Genomic DNA, 24,195 nt, shown 5'->3' on the forward strand with positions numbered 1-24,195 from the left:
GTGTTGATTTTTGTGCATTAGGTTAAACAGCCACCTCTCCTAGTCTTGACAGACTGGTCTTGTGTAGAAGATGAATCTTATTAATCAGCCCAGCCTGAGCTCCTGGTTGCCTCTCAAACCTTTGTGATTATCTAAGCTGCTGTCCTTGTTCTTCGAGCCTCCTAGTCGTTGATGGTGTGAGAAGACCCGTCAGTGTTCCAAAGGGGACAATTGTAGTCAGCATCTAGATGCAGGCTGATCAGAAGCTGGACCCTCAGGCAGCAGCTGGGAAAGTATGCTGTCAAACTCCTTCTGGGGAGAAACTGAGAGATAGTCATTTTTACATTCTCCCTCTTCACTGAGCCTGGTTGTATAGCTGTTGTGGAGGAGGGGGGAAGTACTGCTCCTGAGCCCATTAAAAAACTGCTTGTTTGTTTGTTATGGTCCTATGGACTTATGAATCCAAGCCCCATTGGCAATCAGAGCCAGGTGATTTGGGGCCCATCCCTCAGGCAGTAGCTGCAAATGTTGGGGCAGCAAACATGTGTAGACGGTCCTTCCAGAGAAATGCTGGTGACCTGGTCTTATTGTTGGAGCAAACTGGAGGGAGAAGGTGGTGGAAGCACCCACTGATTCTTTTGGGTTCCAGGTAGGATCACAGTCAGCACTCAGATATGTGTTAATCAGTGTCTGGACTCTCAGGTGGCAGCTTATAAAGTATACAGTCAAAGCTTTTCCAAGGAAAGACTGGGAGATAAACATTTTTGCCAGCTCCTTTTGTGCTGAACCCTGGGGGATAGCTGTGGTTAGTGCTTGTGTGCCTGTCAACAGCTTCTTCTTTGTGTGCTATAGTCTTGTGGGACTCATGAATGCAAGCCCTGCTGGTTATCAGAGCTAGGTGTTTTGGGGGTCTATCCCTTGGGTGGAAGCCTTAAAAGTTGGGGTGCTAGATGTACCATGCGAACTGTTTGCTGCTGAGGGAGAAGCTGTGAGTTGGGCTTTCCCTCCCTCTTGTAGGACACTGTGCCTGGAGTGGGGCTTTTGGTGAGAGTGTGTCTCAGCCTTTTCTACAAATTTCTATGTGGGTATTTTCTCTGTTGCCCAATGTGTAGGAGTCATTCAACTAGCTCCTGGATATCTCTTGGAGGGAATTTCTCCATGTGTAGCTGTACGTTCAGTGTGTCTGTGGGAGGAGGAAAATGGCCTCCACTTTGGTTAAAAACAAAACAAACAAAACAAAATAGAAAAAAACCTCTTTAGTTTCTTTATTAGTTTACTTTTTATAGATTAATTGTTTTTAAAAAATAGTCATGTGTAACAATTATTCATTCATTTCATTCAATAAATGTTATTGAATTCTATTCTAAATGCTGGGGATACATCAGTGAATTGAATAGGAAAAATATCTTTGGAGTATATATTTTAGTAGGGAGGAGACAAAATAAATCAATAACAAACTGTATTTTATATCTATGGTGACAAGAGCTATGAAGGTAAAAATAATTTGGTAAGGGGGTTAAGAGTCTGAAGTGAGAGTGCTCTTTTGTGAAAATTCTTCAGGAAAAGTCTCTTTAGTTAGGAGACGTTTGTAGACTTGGGGGATACGAGGGAGAGAGGTATGTGGATATGTGGAGTTAATTGGAGGGAGAGTGTTCCAGGGGCTGGGGAAGCAAGCAAAGGCCCTGAGGCACCCCTGTCTTGATATTTCAAAGGAGAGTATGCAGGCAATTTCAGCAAATCACAGATGAGTATGGAAGGCTCTTTATCTGGCCACTCTTTGGTTGATACATGGGGTCTGGAGACAGATTCACATAGCTCCTGATGTAACCTTTATTATTCAACAATGAGCACCAGGACTGAGGAGAGCAGGAGAAAATATTTCTTGTGTTCTTTTGATTTTTGCTGATGGCCAAAAAAAAAAAGGGGGGGGGGATGCTTTCACATTCTCTTTGTAGTCTTGAAAAGCACTGTTTGGAGATGTAATCATTTTATTCATGTTCCAATTTTTTATCATTTATATTTTCTTTGCATGCTTGAGAAAATATGTAAATAGAACTAAGGGAGACATTGTTTTGTTTTACTTTGTTTATTGTTTTGTGTAGAGTGAGAGTGGTAGATATCTGTTGGAGTCTGGAAGGTGGGTTAATGAGTGACTCAGGTGAGGCTTAAAGGACTAAGGAGTGGTGGAGACTGTGGCAAATTGGAGAATTTATGCCCGTTTAGAGGGAAGAGATGTTACTTTAATTGATTGTTGCCATGTGAGAAAGTAGCCCTAGTTTTGAATTTATTTTCTGATTTTTTAAGAAAAGCCAGAAATGTGCATTGATGTGCTATCTCCTGATTTTTAAACGTTGGCAACTAAATAAAAATATTTCAAAACATTCTTCAGGCCAGACAAATCAATCACGCAGGCGGGATCTGGCCCCCAAGTCACAAGTTTGCAACCTTCTGGAGTATAACACCATAGTTAATTTTTACTGCCTCCTTCAAGGGATAGTATAGATCTAATAGTAACAAAGTGCTGCAAGATTTCTGTATACAGATGGTTTTCACATACCATTGTACTGTTGTTCTCCCTGTGTGGTGCTGAATATGTCTATTCTCGTTGTTGTAGGGTTTGGTCAGACAGGTCCGCTGTCTCGGCGAGCTGGTTATGATTCTGTTGCCTCTGCTGTGTCTGGTCTGATGCACATCACAGGGCCTGAGGTAGGTATCTTTCTTTAGAATGTTCATGATTCCTGCCCCCGCGACCATGTATTCCAGAGATTTTTGTCTTTCCTAACACCTAGGCTTAAACTTGAGTTAATTTTAGAAAGAAACCAGGGAAAATGAATGGCTTCTTAAAAATGGAAGGGTTCATTACAAATGTACTCAAGGCTCAATGTCAATTTGGCCCCATGGAAAAGAACAGTGTTTTTTGTAAGGGCAATAGATTAGCAGTGAACACATTTTCCGTATGTATTATATTACTCAAGCTTAATATAGGCACTTTCATGTGACTTCGGTATATTCCTTCTGTTGAATAGAATGGCTGACTAGACTAGTTCGCAGATGTCTATTTCTACCAGAGTTCCTTCATTTGGCCTGTATACATAGTGGAGGGTTTCTTTTTCCCTCTGGAATATTATAAGTGGTTATGTATTTTAAAATTTGTGTCTTAAAACCTCAGGTGTGATTGTGTCTGATTACTATTTGCATTAGATTCTGACAGTGCAAGGAAATATTCTATGTTACAACAATCCCTTTCCATTGATGATAGGTTAGGAAGTTCCTAAAAAGTATATAGGTGGTCAAAATTTCATTGGTTAGATCAAAGACTCTTAGAAAATGGACTCTTGGGGGAAACAGTTAGAATGGCATTAAATAAATAAAAAGACTGTGGAAGCCTGGTAAATAAAAATACTAAAAGACATCCATTTCCAAAACAAATTAGGTTGGTAGGCTTAAAAGACTTTTTCTGGTAGGCGTTGCTTTAGTTAACTTTTCAGGAAATATTGCTGCAGTGGTGGGATAAACTGAAGCCAGAGCGACCTCAGGTCTTTTTTTTACAGTCTTCTTTTTATTAATCTGAAAGCAGGCATTGGGATGTCAGTGACTTGGAATATAAGGTCTTTTGTGCTTTCTTTGTTGTTTCATTTTCACAAGTTTTAGAAAAAATGAGTGTGGCCTTTCCTTAAAATATTCAAGAGCGCTGGTTTTCTTTCCTCCATTGAGAGAATAGAACATGAGTATATCTCTCTTTGCTCTATCCCATAAAAGTTCTTATATGTACAAGACATTATTATTATGAATGGCTTTATTTAAGAGCCCTGAACTCGATTGCGAATATGTGAAAAGATCTGGGACTTTTAAATTTGTATATTCAAATGTTAAAATGAATTAGCTCAAAAACAACTGAGGTCAAGGATTACTGTGGCTCCTTTAGTACCCTGCGCTGTACTCTGGCAGGGATAACCACACAGCGTGACCTCAGCCTTACCATTTATCAGTCAATACCTTTCTCTCCTGTGTTACTCTACCTGGTGATTTTTGTTCTAGCCAAGCAAATAACAACAACGTTGATATGCTTACTATGTTCAAAGCATTATTTAATATACTTTACATGTATTAAATAAAGTTACTCCCATATACTGTGTTTCTTTCACACAGACACATCTCATTTAATTCATGGATTCAGTGAATGGTTATTGCAGATATGCCTTCTGGGTGCCAGGAATTGTGGCAGGTACTGGGGATTGAGCAGGCAACAGGGTAGGCAGAGTCCTTAAGTGGGGAAAATAAACGTTAATGGAAAATAAACACTGAATACAAACAAAAAGAGGTCTGAAGACGAGTACAGGATGCTATTAACATATATAACAGTGTGCCTCAGACCATTATAATACTTCCAAAGATCTCTGAAAAATGTGGTTTGACAGTGAAGGATAAGAACAGACTGAAGAGAATCAGGCCATGCTAGGAGTTCCCCTTAAAGGAGTTGTTTTCCCCTGTTATCAGCAATATATCTCAACTTGCCAAGCCTCTCGGCAGAGACTGCACAGGAGGGATCACTTCTGAAAGCCTTGGCTAATCTTTTAAACTAGCCAATGCAGATGACTATTGCCAATTAGATCATGTTGCACGTGAACATTTATCTACCTGCACAGCTGTGTATTTGTGCTGTGGCATAACTCCATGTTGTCCGATGCCTGATTGGAGCCCAAGCTTCTCTATCATTAGGAGACTTCACCACGTCACCCTACACAGTGCAGCCTAATGTTGTCAGGATGGTTGGTTAGGGAAGGCTTCTCTGAGGACCAGATATTTAAGAGGGGACACACGTAGGCATTAGCCTGGTAACTAGAGGGCACCACCTTTCATCGTGTCTAAATGTTGGAGAATCTGGTAGGTGTGAGGAGCCAAAAGAATGCCAGGGTCATTGGATTATTGCGAGATAGCAAAGAAGGGGGAAAATGAGGCTGGAGAGGTGGGGAGTGGTGGCTGAGCTTGCTGTTTATCGACTTATTATGTTACTTAATAGTTTGACAAGAGAAGATACATTTATCATTTATACATATTTTTAGTGATGATCTAGTATATTTCTGCCTGGAAAATGAGGGATATTCCCAAAGTATAGACCAACAATATGCTGAAAAAACTCAAAATGCATGTTTTTTTTCTATAATGGAGTAATAATGCCAGTTTTATCCCAAAGGGGCATCACCTAAATGTATAAAGTAGAATAAAATTTATGAAAGCAGTCTTTATCATGGGATTTAAGCAGACTAGTGACATTTGACTTCCACTAAATCTAAAATCTAGCCTTTTAGGCATGCTGTGGTGTTGTCAGATAAGATTCATATTTGATTATGAAAAATAGAGAACCAGTATTGAGTACCTACACTATGCTAGACCCATGCTTGATGTTTTACATAGGCTATTATATGTTTTGATCCTCACATTCATCCTTCCAGGATCAATTTATTGATCAGTTCTGTAGCTGAAGCTTAAAGGCTTAGAAAACTTGTCTAGACTGTCCAGGGATGTAAAAGGCTAAACCCAGACTGTGAACGCAGGTCTGCTTTATCCTTATAGCCTGTACTGTATCCATTGTCCATGCTGCCTGAAGAATGAATCCTGATTTTTGTTGTATTTGCATTTTGCTTGTGCATGCTGTTGATATGATAATGTTACATTGTAGCACATAGACCATTTGGTGTGATAAGACCATACTCAACTAAGAGTCTGGAGGCCTGGCTCTATCTAATTCTCTCCTGTGTAATGTTTACTGGCTGCCCTAAAAAGGGCCCTGAGAGAATCTAAGCCTCATAAGACAGTGGTGTTTGCTTGGTCACTGCTGTATCTCTATGCCTAGAGCAGAGCCTGGTACTTAGTAAGCACTCAATAAATATATGCTGAATGAATGAATGAATGAGTACCTGGCACTGTGCTATGTGAACATATTATATGGCTTCTCTGTGTTTCAGTGAAGTACATCTGGAAGTGATGCTCACCCACCTCCTCTTCAAGATATTGTAAAGAGCAAATGAAATGTCTTTTATAAAATAAAATATAAATAATAAAATAAAAATGAAATAAAATAATAAAATAAAAAGCTTGTTTATAATAAAAGGCAGTATACATAAGAATCAGCAGTTACTTGATATATCTGCAGACTCCTTAGCTCCACCCTCAGAGATACTGATTTGTGGTGGAGCCCCCAAATATGCATATTTTGTGATGGCCCCAAGTGCTTCTGATGGACATGGTTTGTGGATCACACTTGGAAACATTATGATAGGCATTATTATTAAAATCCCCTTTGCATTGGAAGTAGACAGCAGATATTCTTTCATAGACTCTGACAGAAGTTAATGACTCATTAAGATCTACATATTTTTCAATTATAATCTGTGCTTCAAACAAAATCATATTCTGTTATTTTTTTCATGTTCATGGCCCTACGCTAACCAGTTATTACTCGAAAGGGACATCTATCTATCTATCTATCTGTTTTTTTGATGCATATGTGATGTGGAGATGGGATTGGGAATGAAATCAATGAGTGTGAGATTCTGGAAAGTAAATGACTCAAACATGTGTAATACATGTTCTAAGTAATAATTCACCTGTGCATTATGAACCATTTAAACATCAAGAAGAGTCATATTGATCAACCAATGAACAAAGATGTATTGACCATATGTGTATAGAACTGTATTAAATACCATAAGGAATTTAATGAATTACTCTATAAGTAGTGATTTAGTTGACTAGATTAGATATATACTCATGGAAAAATTAGAAAATAATAGAAAACTGCATAAAATTAAATGGAACATTATGTATCAGACAGTGTACAGAACTGTAAGATAGAGGATCTCTAACTTTTTCTTGAGGATAAACAACCTTTGGAACCCTTGAGTTTTATGATCCTACAGGCCTGGAGTTGGGGAATGGGTGAGTGTGTATGTATGTGTGTGTGTGTATGTATGTGTGTCTACATATGTGATGTTTATAATGAAGTAAGTTCTTTGCAAGCAGCTGAGGGGGCAGACATGTGAGGGCAAGTTGAATATGGTGGCAGTTGTCACCTGTTTCTGTTTCCATGGTAGGGACAGCTTCTCATTCAACTTTTGTGTCCTAGTGCCCAGTACAATAAGTGCTCTTTAAATGCTTTTTAAAAAATTTCATTAATAACATCCTCAACATCTAATTTGTGCCTTATATGGAATGTGTTGGAGAGAACTTATCATAACATAAGGAAGTAAAATATAAGTGCGTTTCAGGGTAGGACTTCAAGGAAGGGGTGGGATTTGAGTTGAATGGCACCTGGAAAGATGAATAGGATTTGAATGGGTTGAGACACACCTAGCGGAGATCGCAGTGAACAAAGCCGGGAAAGCAGGAAGGAGGCAGGCATGCCTAGGAAAAAGCAATAGGCCGGTTATGGAAGAGCTGAGAGTTAAGATTTCAGAGTAGTGGGGGACGGTTGGTTGGGGCCATCCTTTGGAAAGTCTTCAAGGTCAGGGAAAGAGGGTGGGCTGTTGTTGGCTCATGGTGAAGTTAGGGAGGTTTTTCAGAAGGGGAGTGACATGATGAAAGCTATGCCTCAGGAGATGAGTTTGGCCCATATGTGTAGGATGGATTAAATCAAGTTTACAAGCAATGCTTCTTAGATATTTATCTCCCCTTTTAAAAACTGGGAAACATGAATAATTACACAAAGAAGAAATCTTCTTAGATTGCTGTCCAAAGGCACTGTATTATATTTCGTTTATATTTTATTCATTTTTGAAGAGATAATACACTCACATAATACTAAATCTACAAGAAACATAAGTATGTTGACTATGTAATTTATCATACAAACCAGTCCTCTTTTAAAAATGAAGAAGTCTCTCTATACAATAAATTGGTGAATAAACCAGGCTGCTGTTTATCACCCTATATCTAAGAGTCTACAGTGTAAATCACCTTCCCTCTGTCCCCACCCTACCTTCTTTTCCTTCTCAGAGACAGTCAATGCTATCACTTATCTTTTGTGTCCTTTCAGAGATATTCTATTAAAAAACAAGCAAAATAGTCTTCCCCATCTTTAGAAAAACACAATTGGTAGTATACTTTCTCAATATTTTTAAAATCCCATAAAAAATGAAGTATAATTTGTATGCAACAAAGTGAAAAATCTTAAGGTGTGGCTCAATGAAGTTTTATAAATATATAGACCTGGATAAACATCACTCAGTTCAAGATATAGTGTATTTCCATCTCTGTAGAAAGTTTCCTCGTACCTCTTCGTAAGCAATACCACCTCCTCCTAGAGGTAATCACTATTTTGACTTCTACTCCTATGCACTAGTTTTACCTGTTCTTGGACTTCGACAAATAGAGTCATATCCTATGTCCTTTTCAATGTCTGGCTTCTTTTGCTCAGCATGTTTTTGAGGTCCATTCAGTTGTCACGTGTATCAGTGGTGAGTTTTTATTGCTGTATAGTATTCCATTGTGTGAATAAACCACAATTTATCCATTGTTCTGTTAATGAACATTTGAGATGTTTCTAGTTTTTGCCTGTTATGAGTATAACTCCTATGAACATTCTTTTGAATGTCTTTTGATGGACACACACATTTCTCTTGGGCATATATCTAAGAGTGGAACGGATGGGTCACAGGTTAGGTGTACATTTAGCTTTAGTATACTGCCAGTTTTCCAAAATGGTACCAGTTTTTACTCTACCAACAATGAATGAGAGTTTTAGTTATCTTCACCAACTCTTGACAATGCCAGTCTTTTTAATTTTAGTCATTTTGGTGGTTATGTAGTAGTATCTCGCTGTAATTTGAATTTGCATTTTCCTGATGAGTAGTGATGTACCTTTTTTTCACATGCTTAGTGTTCATTTGGATATCTTTGTGAACTGTATGTTTGAATCTTTTCTGTTGTTGTTATTAGAGTGTTAATCCTTTTCTCATTGATTTATAGGATTTCTTTCTATTCTGGGTGTAAGTATTTGTCAGACATATGTATTGCTGATATTTTCTCCCAGTCTATGGCTTACATTTTCTCTATCATAATGATTTTTTTCCTTTTTTTTTGTTTTTGAGGAAGATTACCCCTGACCTAGCATCTGCCACCAATCCCCCTCTTTTTGCTGAGGAAGACTGGCTCTGAGCTAACATCTGTGCCCATCTTCCTCTACTTTTTATATGTGGGACGCCTGCCACAGCTTGGCTTGACAAGTGGTGTGTAGGTCTGCACCTGAGATCTGAACTAGGGAACCCTGGGCCGCTGAAGTGGAATGTGTGAAATTAACCACCATGCCACCGGGCTGGCCCATAATGATTTTTTTGATGAGCAGTTTTTAATTTTAAGTCAGATTAATCAGTTTTTTTCTTTTATAGTTAGTGTCTTTTATGTCCTGTTTAGGAAATCTTTGCCTGCCCTTAAGTCATGAAGATTTTCTTCTAAAAGCTTTAGAGTTTTAGTTTTACATTTAAGGTTACATAAGGTTACATAAAACTCAATGCTTTTTTGCTTCCTATATCTTGGAGCTTATTCTATATCAGTACACTTGCTCTTATTGTGTCTGTATCTATGGATGTACCATAATTTATTTAACCAGCCTCTACTTGATGAGCATTTGGTTTCTTTTCATTATTTTGCTATTACCACAAGACTACAGGGAATATTCTTGCACCTATGTTATTTCTCTCATGTGTAACTATTTCTGTTGGAAAAATCCCTAGGAAAGAAATGCTGTATCAAAGGGTTTGTCCATTTGTACCTTTGGTAGATACTGATGTTCCACGAGATTGAACCAGTTTACACTCCTGTTAGCAATGTCTGAGAACAAGGACCTGTTTTAAATTTGAAATATTTGTGTAGATTAAACAACTAGAGATGCAGCCATTTCTAACACACACACGCACACTCCTTTTTTTAATTCTACTATATGTATTGTTTTTAATATCTCTAGTATCTAGTATCTAAAGAACTTCATGCTCTTTAAATATTATAGGGATTACGAATTCTTAGGCATATGAAGTATATTTTCTCTTTGATGACCCATATCAGGATAATATCTTTCCTTGATCTTAATCTTATTTATTTATTATAAATATTAATATATTAATAAGAGAGATTAAAAAGTCTAGATTAAATAATCAGCTTTTCCTTAATTCATGCCCCTTTCTAGGATGGCACTGCTTAAACATAGCTGACCATTGATTAGTCAGAGTTCATGGTGAAATAATTTTATTTATCTGTTTTATTTCTATTTTATTTTAATTTACTTTTAAAAGTAATTATTTTTATAAATGATATATACTTCTTATAAAAAGTTAAGCAATGCAGAAAATAAAAGAGAAGAAAACCAGAAATTATCCTAAATTTCTCCACTGAGAAGTTACTAGTACTAATATTTGGTGAACATCATTCCAGACATCTGTTTATGCTCACATGTGGACATGTTCGGAGGGCATGATGAATAGAAATAGTTTTATAACAATGAGATCATAACATTCTTGTTAACTTAAAGCAAATAAGTATTGAATTTTGTTGAATTTGAGAGGAACAAAACGTAAAGTGAAATGGAAGGCATTGCTCAAATTTAGCTAAATTTCTTTTTTACAAAAGTAATTGTTCCTAACAGATCGTTTTGTGGTTGAGACAAAAGACTGTGAAAACCCTTAAGATATTGGAGTCATTTCATGCTTCTTTAACTACCTTCATATTCAATTTTAAATATTACGTATTGATTCTGTGCTATGGGAATTATTAGCATTGTTACACTTCTTCCCTCTACTTCCCTTCCTTCACTTCCCAATTGTTGCTGATTAAGTGCTTTTACTTAAAGTTTACTTAGTACTCATACTTAACCACTTTTACTTGGTAAGTACTTTACTTGCCCTAACCCTGATACTAACTCTAGTCTAGTTCATAACATTTAAATTCTATACTGCCACCACAATTTCCCCGGCTTGCAGTTGGCTGAGGTACAGAACTAGAAGTGGGGTGAGGCTGAAGAACAGGGGTGGTAGGAAGCCAAGCCTTGCAGGGCTGAGTGCAATCTTTTCTGGGGCTTGGGTTGTCCTCTTTCTGGGACTTCCCCAACAAAGGCCCTGTGCTAGGTCTACACTGTCCAACCACGGGGTGGTTGAACTCCCACGTGAAAGGAAAAGGCAAATCCTGGCAGCACTTTGTGCCTTGGTTCTGGGCCTGAGACTTTCTCCTTTAAGGCTATTTTGGTTAACTTTTCCCAGTGTTGTTTGCTTAATTTTTCATTGTGCTTCTCTCCTATTAAAGATTTTTGACCTGGATTATCATGATTTGGTTGACTAAACCTATTTTTCCTCAGTACTGTGTGGGCAAAGAAGGGGACGTGAGGAGCTGCACTGTGTGGCCAGTACCTCCATCTTCAGTTTCTTTCCTTGGCCTCCACTTTTCAGAGTGATGACATGACATTTTCCACGCTCCTTGTTTGGTTGTTAATAGGACCAATTTGTATTACCTAGGAAAAACAATAAACAAACAAACAGGTGGTGGGGAAAGTACCAATGGGCTGCTAGAACTGTGCTTTAATGTATCTGTTCACTACCAGAAAGCAAGATTATCCAATTGTACTTGTGTTTTCTTGAGTGAAATGATGTAGTGTAACATTTGATTTGTTTATTAGAATCATAGTTCCATAGGTCACATAAAGCCAGGCCAGGTGGTCTAGTGGCTAAGATTTGGTACTCTCACCACCATGGACCAGTTGTTTCTGGTCAGGGAACCACACCACCCATCTGTTGGTTGTCATACCATGGAGGCTGCATGTTTGCTGTGGTGCTGAAAGCTGTGCCACTGGTGTTTCAAATGTCAGCAGTGTCACCAAAGATGAACGTGTTTCGGTGAAGCTTGTAGATGAAGGCAGACAAGGAAGGAGGACCTAGCCACCTGATTCCGAGAAAATTGGCTATGGAAACCCTGTGAATAGCAGCGGAGCATTGTCTGATATAGTTTAGGAAGGTGAGAGGATGATGCGGGCCTGTTCCGCTCTGCTGGACACAGGGGTGCTAAGGTTGAAATTCTCGACAGCACTAACACCACCACCAAGGTCACATAAAGATTTCAAGATAAGAAAGTCCTAAGGATAAACTACAAATTGGTAAACTATAATTTTATTATGATAAATGTTTTGGGATAGCTTCCAAACAATGGAAGATGTTTTGTGAAACACAGCAAATTTTACCAAAAATTTTCAGATATAATTACTACAGTAGTTATAGTGATCATCAAAGTGATAAATATTTAGAATTTATAACATATCATTCTTATTTCCTAACACGTCTCATAAATATAGTGTTTAGTAAGAATTTGCTTTATTAAAATCTATTAAAGCTAATGAATAATATAACTGTGGTAAGGGATTAAAGTTTGGACATAATGAGGCGATTTGATTTTTATCAGAGCAGTTGTGTGATATAGTGCAAAGAGCATGGATTCTGGAGGTGCACAGGGTTTGAATCTGGCTTCTGCTATTTATTGTCTATGTAACTTTAGAAAAGCTATGGTGAATATTCTGAATTATCTAATTTGTTTATTTAGAATTTGTTTTTCTTTATTCTGTAAAATGTCATGCAATCTCCTGTAGTTTAAAATTTCAATTTTATTCTCTATCATTGTGTTTCTTTTTCTGTAATTTAAATGCCTTAAAAATGTACCTGTTCTTTTTTTCTGGAAAATTCCTTTTTCAAAAATTTAACACATTTATGTTTGATAATTCATTAGTTTTTGTATGATCAAAATAAAATATTTACTTTAAACTTTGAAATAGAATAGTAGTAGAGGTGCCCTTCAGTTTGAACTCATCCATAAATTGAAAAGAACAGTAGCAGGAGGTTTAAGCAAGAGGTGATTTATTTTTTGCTTGGACCTATGAAAAAGTTAAAAGACACCAGACTGATTGCTTACAATCTGTAGGTTTGCATATTTTCTCTTATTTGCAATCCCATTTTCTCCTGATGTTTTCTTTTGGTCATCAAAGTCTAAGAATATATTCTCATCTAAAAAATTATATGTTGGTATTACATGGACTGAGGAATGAGGATGCATATGTATTTCCTCTTTTTAGGGTGAGGAAGGCTTAGCACCTATGTCTGGTTGGGAATGAGAGTTCTTAATGATCAATAGTCCTCGTTATAGAGGCTGTTATTGTTACCATCTTTCTAAACTGTTCAGTAAATGTAATCAGAATTAGAATAAATTATTTTTATTTAGCATTTTATTTAACCAAGTTATTTCTTTATGTTGATTCTCTTGATATTGTCCATATCATTTTGAGCTGTGTCCATTCTCATTTCACATTGCTGAGCAAGAAGATTATTATAGTTTATTTATATATAACACTGGTATGCCTGGAACTATAATACTGAGTTGGTTTATAAGCACCAAAAATTCCAGAGAAATGTCAACACATTGGAAATATTCTAAAGAAATGTTAAACAACAGTATCCTTTTAAAAAAAAAAAAACAAGGAGGAAAGATTAAAGTAAATATAAACAGTTTACTTAAATGTTGTAGGACAAAAAGGACATTTAAGTATATATAAATTCCAGTATAGAAAGGGAGTATAGGTTTGGAAAATTGTTTTGAAATATTATCCATGCATAGCTTCCAAGGAATACTTTCAAATTCCTCTCAATGGGAGGATGTTCATTCTCGGCTGCTGTACCTTCTGCAAACTCCAGGGTAGGGACGGTGTCACAGGCTTCTTGCTCTCCTTCCCCACATCTAGTCCTTGATTCTACAACCTTATGCCAACACTCATTCCACTTCTAAAATCTATGCACAAACTCTCTCTCCCACCCTCATAGCTTCAACCTTCCTGGGCTTGTCTCTTCTCTGCCATGTTATCTTGGAACTTTAACCCTCACAGTTTTCTTTTTAAGTTCAATTCCTGACATTATCTTGAGCAGTTTTAACATCTTCATTGATCAACTCCTTAATCATTGATGATGCCTTCACTGAATGGTCTCAGGAATCAAGACCTGCGTTTGAACTTTCATTCTGTCCTTCAGTGTGACATTAGACAACTTGTCTGACTTCAATTTCCTCCCTTGTAAAACAGGGAAAATGTTTTTTAAATGGTAGTTGTAAAGTTGTGAAGTCATGGTAGAAGCATCACATAAATTATATGTAAAACCATGCTGTAGTCATATTCAAATGCCTGTTGTATAGTTAGGTTTTGTTTCTTGTTCTTGTTGTTAGTGGTGTCCAGTGGCTTCTGACTCCTAGTGACCCTGTGTACAGCAGAGTGGAACCCCGCCTGGTCTTTTCGTGCCATCCTCTCGTCTTCTGGCGCTGTATCAGACACTGCTCTGCTGCTATTCATAGGGTTTTTATGGCCAATGTTTTTGGAAGTGGGTGGCTAGGTCCTTCTTCCTAGTCTGTCTAGTCTGGAAGCTCCACTGAACCATTTCTACCATGAGTGACTGTGCTGGTGTTTGAAATACCAGTGGCATAGATTCCAGCATCACAGCAACGAGCAGATACCACAGTATGACAACCAATAGAAGGGTGGTATGGTTCTCCACCAGGAATAAACCCGGGCTGCAGGAGTAAGAATGCCACATCTTAACCACTAGACCACCAGGGCTGGTTATGTTTACTCAGCGACAGTTATTTGATCAACCAACTCATATGACCACATTTTATATTTTGTGTTGTATGTGAAAATTCCATTTTGGGCTCTATTCTCTGGTTGTATATTCCACATCACAAATTCCTTGACCTTATTGACTCTTTTAAACCTATCTTGCTACTCACCTAGTCATTCACCTCCTTTCTACTTCAATTCCCCTGCTACTGTCCATAACAAAGAAGTTGGATTATGGGTCTCTTCACGATGTCATTTCTGAGCTTGAGGTAACCTATGCTCTAGCAATGGTTTTCATCTTGGGGTAGTAGTCCCCACCCTCAATCCAGGGTAGTTTTAAAATGATGCTTTAGGTTGTTACTGACATTTAGTGCTTAGGGTAGGGATGGGTAAACATCCTTAAGGTATGAGACAGGCTCATGAATCTAAAATTCTCCCTCCAAAATGCCAATAGTTCCCCTAATGAAAGCACTACTGGATATGCAGGACTTTCGTTCATCCTTTGTGACCTAGTTCCTTTCTTAGCTTTCTTAGGCAAAATTTGCCACTTCTTTCTATGTGCTCCTATATAACTTTCATTATGCTGCTAATTGCACGTGTGTCTGTCTCTGTGTTTAGAATATAAGTGACTTGATTCAGGGAGAGTGTCTTTGTGACACTTACTTTTGTGTTTCTAGAGTATACCACAGACACCCACTGCAGAGTTGGTGCTCACTGATTATTTGTTGTATGTGAATTTGGAATCTTTAGTGGTTCCAGGAAGGGTTCAACTTCTGTTTCCTAATAAGTTGATACATGGTAGCAACAGTTATGGCATTTGAGATTCCTTTGGAGTTCTTTAAGGGACATACTTAAAAATAAAAGAAGGGTCTTTTCTATGGGTAGAACATTTCATATAAACCCCATACTCAGAAAATATGAATAGAAAATTTTTGGGTAGTGACTGGAAAAATATAGTAAAAATATTTGAAAAAATATTCAGTTTGAGGTAAAGATTAAAAACCATATAATTTTCTTCCTAATATTTTTGCCTTCTGAGTCTTATGAAAGAAAGAACCTCCCCTTCCTTTTTTTTTCTATATCAGTAAATGGTTACTTTTCAGAGTGTTGTGTTCATTTTGAGTCATCATCCTTTGAAAAAATGTTATAATCAGAGAAGATCCTGAAAAGAATGGCCAAAATTATCCCAGGGATATGAAATAGTTTCTTCAATGAGAGTCTATAGCAACTGGATTTTTTTTGCCATAGATATAGCAAAGAAAAGATTTGATTTCTGTTTTCATCTGTTTTTTTGGAGGATGTGGAACAGTTATTTTTATTGTTCATAGAACAATGAAGAAGAGAAAATGAACTCACACCAGAGAGAAAATTTTAGTTAGCTGAAGGCAGAGCTTTTTGACCATTAGGGTTCTGGACCCTGCAGTTCATAAAGAAACTGGTTCTGCAGTTCCTATTAGCATGTGGGGTGGAGAGATTCTGGGCCTTGAGACCATCCTAGCTTGAAACCCTAGCCCCATTTAACATCTCTGAGCCTTGCTTCTTTCATTTGTAAAAATGAAAATACTAACACATATCCTGAAAAATGTACTCAGATTGAATGAGATAATGTGTAGGCAAACACCTGGAAAATAATGCCGCTCCTTCTCCCTTTCTGGTGCGTGCCTCGCATGTACTAGAGACGCGATAACTGTTCTCTTTCCTCCAGAGATCTTTAAGGAGAGAGGGATAAGCATCTCTCCTGGATGATTTAGAAATTTACCTAAAGGCAGGAATTTGGACCAAATGATGCTTTGAGAGCTTTTAAAGCTTTAGGAGTCTTTATTTACTGTTTTATTTTGGAAACTAGGTAATAAAATACTTTTTTCTTAGGTCTTTTGTGGGAAAGATTGACTAGTCAACGATGTAGTGTTTAATTCATACTGTAATTCTACGTAGTAAAGAGAAAGATGCTGAGTGTCTTGAATTGCTATTTGAATTCCATAGAGAATTTTGATGGAAAGTTAATGAGAACTTAAATTCTCAGTTAGTGTCTTCCCTAGGGGATTGGACTGCAGGGCAAATCACAACGTGCACTCTGCACTCCTGCCTTTTCATCTAAGTAAAGTCAGGGTAAAATAACTATAAAGGAGGAGTTTGAAGGGGTCCCTAAAGGGCTACATGCAGCTTTGAGGAGATAAAGGGAAGTCAGGTTTAGCTCAGCTCACCTTCGTTATGAAACACATCCTTCTTACCCATTGTTCCCCCCTTGACTGGCTGTCCAGCACCATAACCCTGTTCAGCTATAACTGAGAAATAGCTTCCAGATTAACGTTTGAGAAAATAGTTTAATTTTCTGTCTTTCACTACATGTTCAAGGAGGAGGAGACACCTGCACTTTTGGCATAAAAGGTTCTAAAATATTAGGAGCAATAATATTTGTCTGTATAAAATCAATACCTTTCAGTAGAGTCAAATGTGTTTTTACTCATCTCTAGAAGTAGTGTTTCTCTTTATATATTGAGGATAAACAAATGCAAAGATACTGAATACTTGGCCTGCAGTCATAGTCACTGGAAAAGAACTTTGAACTTTTAATAAAGCTCACATTTGTGTTAGTAAATCATAATTCCTGGCCTGAGGGGTAAGGGATGTTGAGGAACTTTTCACTAGAGAACTATAGCATGCAATCCTACAAGAATTTCAGAAGCCGGTTGAATTACAGATTTTCAAGTTTAGGAGCACTGATACCGATTTTGTGGTATACCAGAAGTTTTTAGAATTGCCTAGAGAACTCTAAATAACACATAAATTCCCTTGTCTTAGACCTAATGAAACAGAAACTTGGGATGGTGTTACTTCTGCGTGCATTCTTGAAAATCCTTCTGAGTGATTCTGCTGATCCATCTGGTTTTGGAATCACCGGTCTAAGAAATAAGAGATACTGTTAACACTTTGTGAAAGAAGAGCATGTGATTTCTGTTTGTTCCTCAATCCATGGCATTCCGGCTCCCGTGGTCACCTCACCGATGAAATTGCTCTTGTGAGGGTTTCCAGTGACCTCTTAATGGAAACTACAGTCGGTACTTTTCCTTTCTTATCTCTCCTGGATAGCAGACAGTGTGGACTATCCCTCCTCGCTGCTCCTTTTCTCCTTGTCTTCCGTGATATCACTTCTTTCCTGGGTTCCTTCCCACATGTCTGTTCTCTCTCTCAGGCTCCTTCAGGGTCTCCTGTTCCTCAGCCTGCTTTTTAAATAGTGAGTGTGCCCAGAATTCTGTGCTTTGACCTCATCTATTCTTTTCACTTTTTTATGCTAATACTGCAGCCATCAGCCGCATGTGGCTGTGAAGCGTTTGAAATGTGACTAGTTTAAGTTGAGGTGTGCTGTAAGTGTAAAATATACATTGGATTTCAAAGACATATGAACAAAGTCATGTAAAATTTCTCAATAATTTGTGGAAATCAGTTACATGTTGAAATGATAATATTTTAGGTATTTAAGTTAAATGAAATATATTAGTAAAATTAATTACACCTGTTTCCTTTTACTTTTTATAGTTTGGCTACTAAAGTTTTAAAAATTACACATGTAACTTTTAGTTTGCTCACATTATATTTCTGTTGGATATCACTGTTCAGTATGTTCTTCCTAGATAGCATCTCAAACCTACTGTGTCTTAACTGCCATATGTAATGTTTTGGCTCTCAGATTTGTGGCTGCTGCCCAGTTCTTTATTTCCTGGGCTCTAGGTTTTGTATTCAACTCTTGATTTGAATACACTGTAAGCCCCTTGTACTGAACAAACAAAAAAATAAATTCATCAAATTTACTTCCCTTTCCCTTTATCCTATCTCAATTGAACAATGAACCCAAACCCAGAAACCTAAACTTATATCCAAACATTCACTAAGTCTGATTGGTTCTATGGTCTAACCCTTGTTCCTGTTTTTTCATTCTTTTTATTCCTACTGCTATTGACTTAGTTTAGTCCCTGATCTTTCACATGAATAATTGTGATAACATCCTACTTGGTTCCTTGCCTCAAATCTCAAACCTTATGATTCTTCTTCCTATCTAATCTACAAAGTGATGCTAGAGTGATAATTTTAATTTATATTTAATAAAAATGACCTTGACGCTTCTTTTCTGGAAACCCTTTCCTATCACAGTTAGGAAAATACATAAACAAACAAATCAACCTAACTTCGTTAGATGTGCTATCAGGCCTTCATGATTTGTCTTTGGTTGCTTCCAGCCTCATTTCCTATCATTCCCTCACATTCTTTCTTTGCTTCAGTCATCCAAACTACTTGCAAACTACTCTCCAAAATAATAAATTCATTTTTAATATGTTTTTAAAGAGTCATAGACTTCTTTGAGAATTTGACGAAGGCTATTGAACCTCTCTAGAAAATTAACATATAGAATTTTTCCTGTAGTTCCAGAGGGATCTTGGACCACCTAAAAATGGGACGAGAACTGCAGTTTATATCCTTCTGTTTCCTAGCGTCCTTCTACATTGTATGCTAGTTTTCTTCTTAGTCAGTTGTAAGCCTCGATCTCTATTTTGCTAACAATTATTGTGTAAGAAATCAGCCTAAAACTTAGTGATTTAAAACAAGAACAATCATTTTATTAACTCTCATGGTTTCCACGGGTCAGGAACTTGGGAAGGGCTCAGCTGGGTGGTTCTGGTTTGCAGTTTCTCAGGCAATTGCAGTGAAAGCAGGAACAATAGGGGCTGGAGCAGGTTGGGGCTTCCAGGCTTCTCTCTGTGTTAATCTCAGGGCTTCTCCATGTGGTCGCTCTGCATTGGCTGGGTTGGGTTTCCTCACAGTATGGGACCTCAGGGCAGTCAGAGTGTATATTGGGGCACACAGGGCTCTACTAGGACAAATGCTCCAGTAAACAAGGCAAAGTCAGCAGTACATATGTTTTATGACTTAGCTGTGGAAGTCATGCTCCAACTCTTCTGCAGCATTTTATTGGTTACAAGCATGTCACAAGCCCACCCAGACTCAAGGAGAAAGGAATTAGACTCCACCTCTTGATGGGGGGAGTGGCAAGGTACTAAAAGGGCCTATGGAATGACAGATATTACAGCCGTCTTCGGAAAATACAATCTGCCACAGTCTCTCCACATGCTGTGATGCTACATAAGGAGCAGGTGGGAGTTAGGGACAATGTTTCCACTTTGTGGAGAAATCTTTAGTAACAATGAACTTTTTGTAACTTTGATTGATCATTTCTTGGCTTTGTCTGTGGTAAAAATTGGTTATGGACTGAGCTTTATGATCTCAATATAAACTTTCTCTACTACTAGTGTCTGAACCTAGTTACAAAAGAAAGAACCAGGATGAAAGAAGAGAGCAGATATCTCTTGACACATTAGATAGCAATTTTGAGTGGGTAAAAAGGATATGTTTTCATCATTTATTCCCGACCTTTTAAAACTTGTATCTTAACAACTTGATAATCCATTTGTATAAAATGAATGCATTGCCACAGAGAGCAGAGAGATAAATGTTCTCCTATGTGCCAATGTTTATTATCGTGCACCAAGACTGACCTTAATAGGCCACCAGTTCTATGTAATTTTTGGCATAACTAAATAAGACTAAAGTAATTTTTTTTAACCACATTATCTCCTGCTTTTGTTTGGCTTATTCTAGCAACTCCATGCATGTGGTCACCACAGCTACCATGAGTGTTTCTATCCAGTTTTGCTTAGAGGGTTCAGGAAGAAATTGTATTGGATAACTTGTAACACTGATGTAGAAAGACTTTTCTAACAAAAGTAATTGCATTCAGAGTCTATAGTGTACATTTTTGAGATATCACTTACTGATGGGGAAATGAAAATTAAATGAAATAGGTAAAATCATAAACTAGGAAAAGTCCTCAAGAGTTCTCTGTTTTGTTTCTTCTAGGTATGACTTACCTAAATCATAACAGATATAGACAATTACTGACTAACGTCTGGAGGAAAGGTCTGGATCTCCCCTCTGGAATATATACGACTGAGTTCAGAGGAGGCCTGTTAAATATAGGATTGATTATATGTGAATCTTAGTGGGTATGAACGTTGTCTTGTCTCAGGAGTTAGAGACATTGACTTTTAGATTTGTTTTTGCTTCTCTCTGATCCATTAGCACAGAAAGCTGTAGCAAAGAAACTATAGCTAGGAAACTCTTTCTTGAACAACATGGAAAGAAGTAAAATAATTTTTCAAATTATTTCTTAGACCATCCCTTAAAATATCACAATTCCCCAACCATCCATTCCGTTTTCTCCCAGCCAGGCTAGGAGGACAGCCAGGCTAGATGATATTTTGGGCATCTCACTGTGGGAGCTCGCTCAAGATGATTTAGATGGTATTTCATCACTGGACAAGAAAATAGTATGACTGATGTGTTAAGGCATCTTTGAAAATTTGTAGTTTTGTCCACGTTTTAATTTACTGGCCTCCCAGTGAATGTATTCTTCCAGTTATTTTCTGAAAAATGTTTTGGTTTACATTTTTCAGAGTGATAAAACCATATTTCTCTGTAGGTGCATTAGGTTGCTTGCCATTCACTTGAATTTTGTGCAACAAACCATCCCACATCAGGACCGATCATTTCTAATTGGAGTTGTAGAAATGAGAAATCAGCTCACACATTTAAAATTTTTGCTCTGTAGTGATTGTCTGAAAAGGAAAGATGATGAATACTGGAGTTATAACAAAATACTATGTGGGGGCAAGATGGTAGTGGAAAGAACAAGCTTTGGGGTCAGAATTCCTGAGTTCTAGTTCTAGTTGTATCGTTTTCTCTCTGTAACTTTGACAAGTTAATTTATCATCAAAATCTTTCTTTTGTAATCTATAATGGGGGTAATATGGGTATTTGTAGAATTACTGTTGAAAGTTAAATGTAACAGCATATGTTAAAGCACTTTGAAAAGCAGTAAGCTGTGCATAACATTATGGACATGCAGAAGACCTAAAGAAAAGCTTCCTGCTGGTCTAGTAAATGCAAAATAGTTAAGAATTCAGATCTGGTCGTGAAGACTTATGGAGGGCAATTGAATCCAGCACTAGTAGCCTAAATTTGGTGTATTACTATGCTAACACTCTTTTCTCCATCGTATCAGGGATCTCTTTGCCAGTAAGTCGTAGAAACTGATCTCTTAACAACTGTCCTCTTTCCTGCTTCTCTACCTTCACTGATAAGGAGACTTATTACGGGATCCTTTCAAGTCCTGACAGGCTGTGATTTAGGTTGGAGGACTCCATAGTGTCACTGAGGCACATGGTGTGTGTGTGTGAGGCGGGGTGATAGATTTCGTTACGACTGTTTACAGGTGAGAAAGTGAAGGCATCTACAGCTTTGAGTTCAGGGTTTCAGCCGTCCAGTGGAATTTCCTTCATGTAGGGGAAATGTTACTTTGTGAAAATTTATACGTGAATGTCGCTATAAGCATATTTTTAGAATCAGTGAGTGGTCTGAGTAGATTGTATGTTTGAAACAGAAGGTTCAGATACTGTGTAGTTCTGGAGTCTATGTTCATGAAGTGTGAAGGCAGTGACTGTGGTGAGTGTGTTCTCGTGTACCAAAACCCTCATTTGATCTGAATATACCATTTTTTGTTCTCCGCGCTGTCCTTTGTACTTCTACTAAAGATACTTTTCTCCTAATTAGGGCTGCAAGTCAGGCTTATGGTGGATTTCATAATCAAAGTATCACCTTCATATTAAGAAACTTAATTTCCTGTTGATTTTCTCCCAAGTTGATTTCATTTTCAATCCCTCCTCACCCGATCAATAATCAAAGTCTGCGAATTCAGATTTCTGAGTATCTCTTGAGTCCATGCCTCCCCTCTTCTCTGTTGCTCATTGAGGTTCTCATCTTGTCTCTCTCCCCTGAGCTATTGCCAAATCTTTCTGATGGAGCTCCTGGCACCACATCAAGTATCTTATAAAAAGTCACATTTCTGCAGCCTTTTACATTCATAGAGTGCCTTTATACACCTTTTCTTATTTAATTCTCATCTAACCGGTGAGCTGGATTTTATCATTACCCGCATTTGACAACTGAGAAAAAACTAAGAAAGGCTCAGATCTTTCCAAAGGTTATGCAGTTAGTGAATAGTGGAAGAATTCATATTTCAGAAAATAGATCACTAAAAAATTTCATGTGCCCTAGGGTAAAAACAAAATTTTCTGTAGATTACATTAGTATAGTGAATGACTGAGTGTGAAATAAAAATATGACATAGAGACACAGATACATCAAAGGATAATTTTTTATTTTGGAAATGAAACAAAAAAAGTTTTAGCGTTTTTGTTGTTTTATGAAGTATTGGGTTGAGTAATGTATCTAAAGAGAAAAATCCTTGATGACTTTTCAAATTCATGCCTTTTTATTGAACATCTGCCAGAACTGATTTAAAGTTTTTTTTGTACTCTCTTTTTTTTTGCTGAGGAAGATGAGCCCTGAGGTAACATCTGTTGCCAATCTTCCTCTTTTTTTGCTTGAAGAAGATTAGTCCTGAGCTAACATCTGTGCTATCTTCCTTAACTTTATATGTGGGTCACTGTCACAGCATGGCTGATGAGTGGTGTGGCTCCACACTCAGGATCTGAACCCATGAACCCGGGCCAACAAAGTGCAGTGTGTTGAACTTAACCACTATGCCACAGGGCTGGCCCCTTTTATGTACTTTTTAACAAGACAAGGTTTTGAATAACTTAGAAAAACACATACCTTTTCTTTCTCCCTTCCTCCTTTCATTTCTGTCTTTTTTTAAAATCTGTTTGGCGAACTCTGAAAGTAATGACAATAGATGTGGAGAAATGAATAAAAGTGTTAAAGTGTCTTAAAGTGTATCTGGGAAATAATCTTTTTAAGTTTTAAATTCTTAATTTATAATTTAGGAGACTGTGATGTAAGGGGAGCAAGAGAAGACCTTTACAGGGAGCTGCCTGTCTTTTTCCCCTTCTCTAGGGGAGAAATAAAAACCACTAAAACATTTCTGCCATTTCAAAATTGTCATATTTTATTTTTTAAAGAAATAACTCAGGTTATACTTTTCAACTTTTAAATTTTGAAGCAGTTTTGTGCTCATAGAGAAGTTGCAAAAATAGAATGGCAAGTTCCTATATCCTTCATTCAGTTTCCTCTAATGTTAACACTACACAAAACCATAATACAATGGTCAAAACTAAGAAATAAACACTGGTGTGATACTATTAATTACACTCCATGCTTTATTCAGATTTCACTACTTTTTCCACTAATGTTCAAGTTTTCACGAGTTTTTGAATCTGTGAATGAATGGAGGATGACAAAGTATAAGGAAAGAACATTGAGGCAATGAGAGTGGAGAAATACACAGTGAATGTGGAAAGTGAGTAAAGTAAAGACTCAATAATTTTATGTTCTACTTTGTCATCTCACTATAACTGTCTTCAGTCTTGAGTAGAATCTTCCTTTTCTTGTGCCTTTGTTGGTGAGAGGCATACTTGTTTAGTTTTACAGGAAAATCATCGCAAATTGTTCTTATAAAAGAGTTACATTAATTTATTAACAGGACTAAATATATTTAAAGCAGTTTCTAAGTGGCCATGATA

The 24,195-nt window shown here is 37.4% G+C and overlaps 1 protein-coding gene across 24 annotated transcripts in view; it reads left to right on the plus strand.

The window, feature by feature from the left end:
- SUGCT (succinyl-CoA:glutarate-CoA transferase) overlaps positions 1-24,195 on the plus strand; it is a 749,025-nt gene that overhangs the window by 82,492 nt on the left and 642,338 nt on the right. For all 24 annotated transcript variants that reach the window (XR_011437729.1, XR_011437726.1, XR_011437728.1 and 21 more), the window contains one exon: positions 2,594-2,685. Coding sequence is in view for 19 of the 24 variants with exons in the window: in XM_070264346.1 (XP_070120447.1) it covers positions 2,594-2,685 (92 nt within the window). In the remaining 5 variants the exon portion in view is untranslated. The remainder of the gene's footprint in view (positions 1-2,593; positions 2,686-24,195) is intronic.

This window comes from Equus caballus, chromosome 4 (assembly GCF_041296265.1).
Source record: "Equus caballus isolate H_3958 breed thoroughbred chromosome 4, TB-T2T, whole genome shotgun sequence".
NCBI lineage: Eukaryota > Metazoa > Chordata > Mammalia > Perissodactyla > Equidae > Equus > Equus caballus.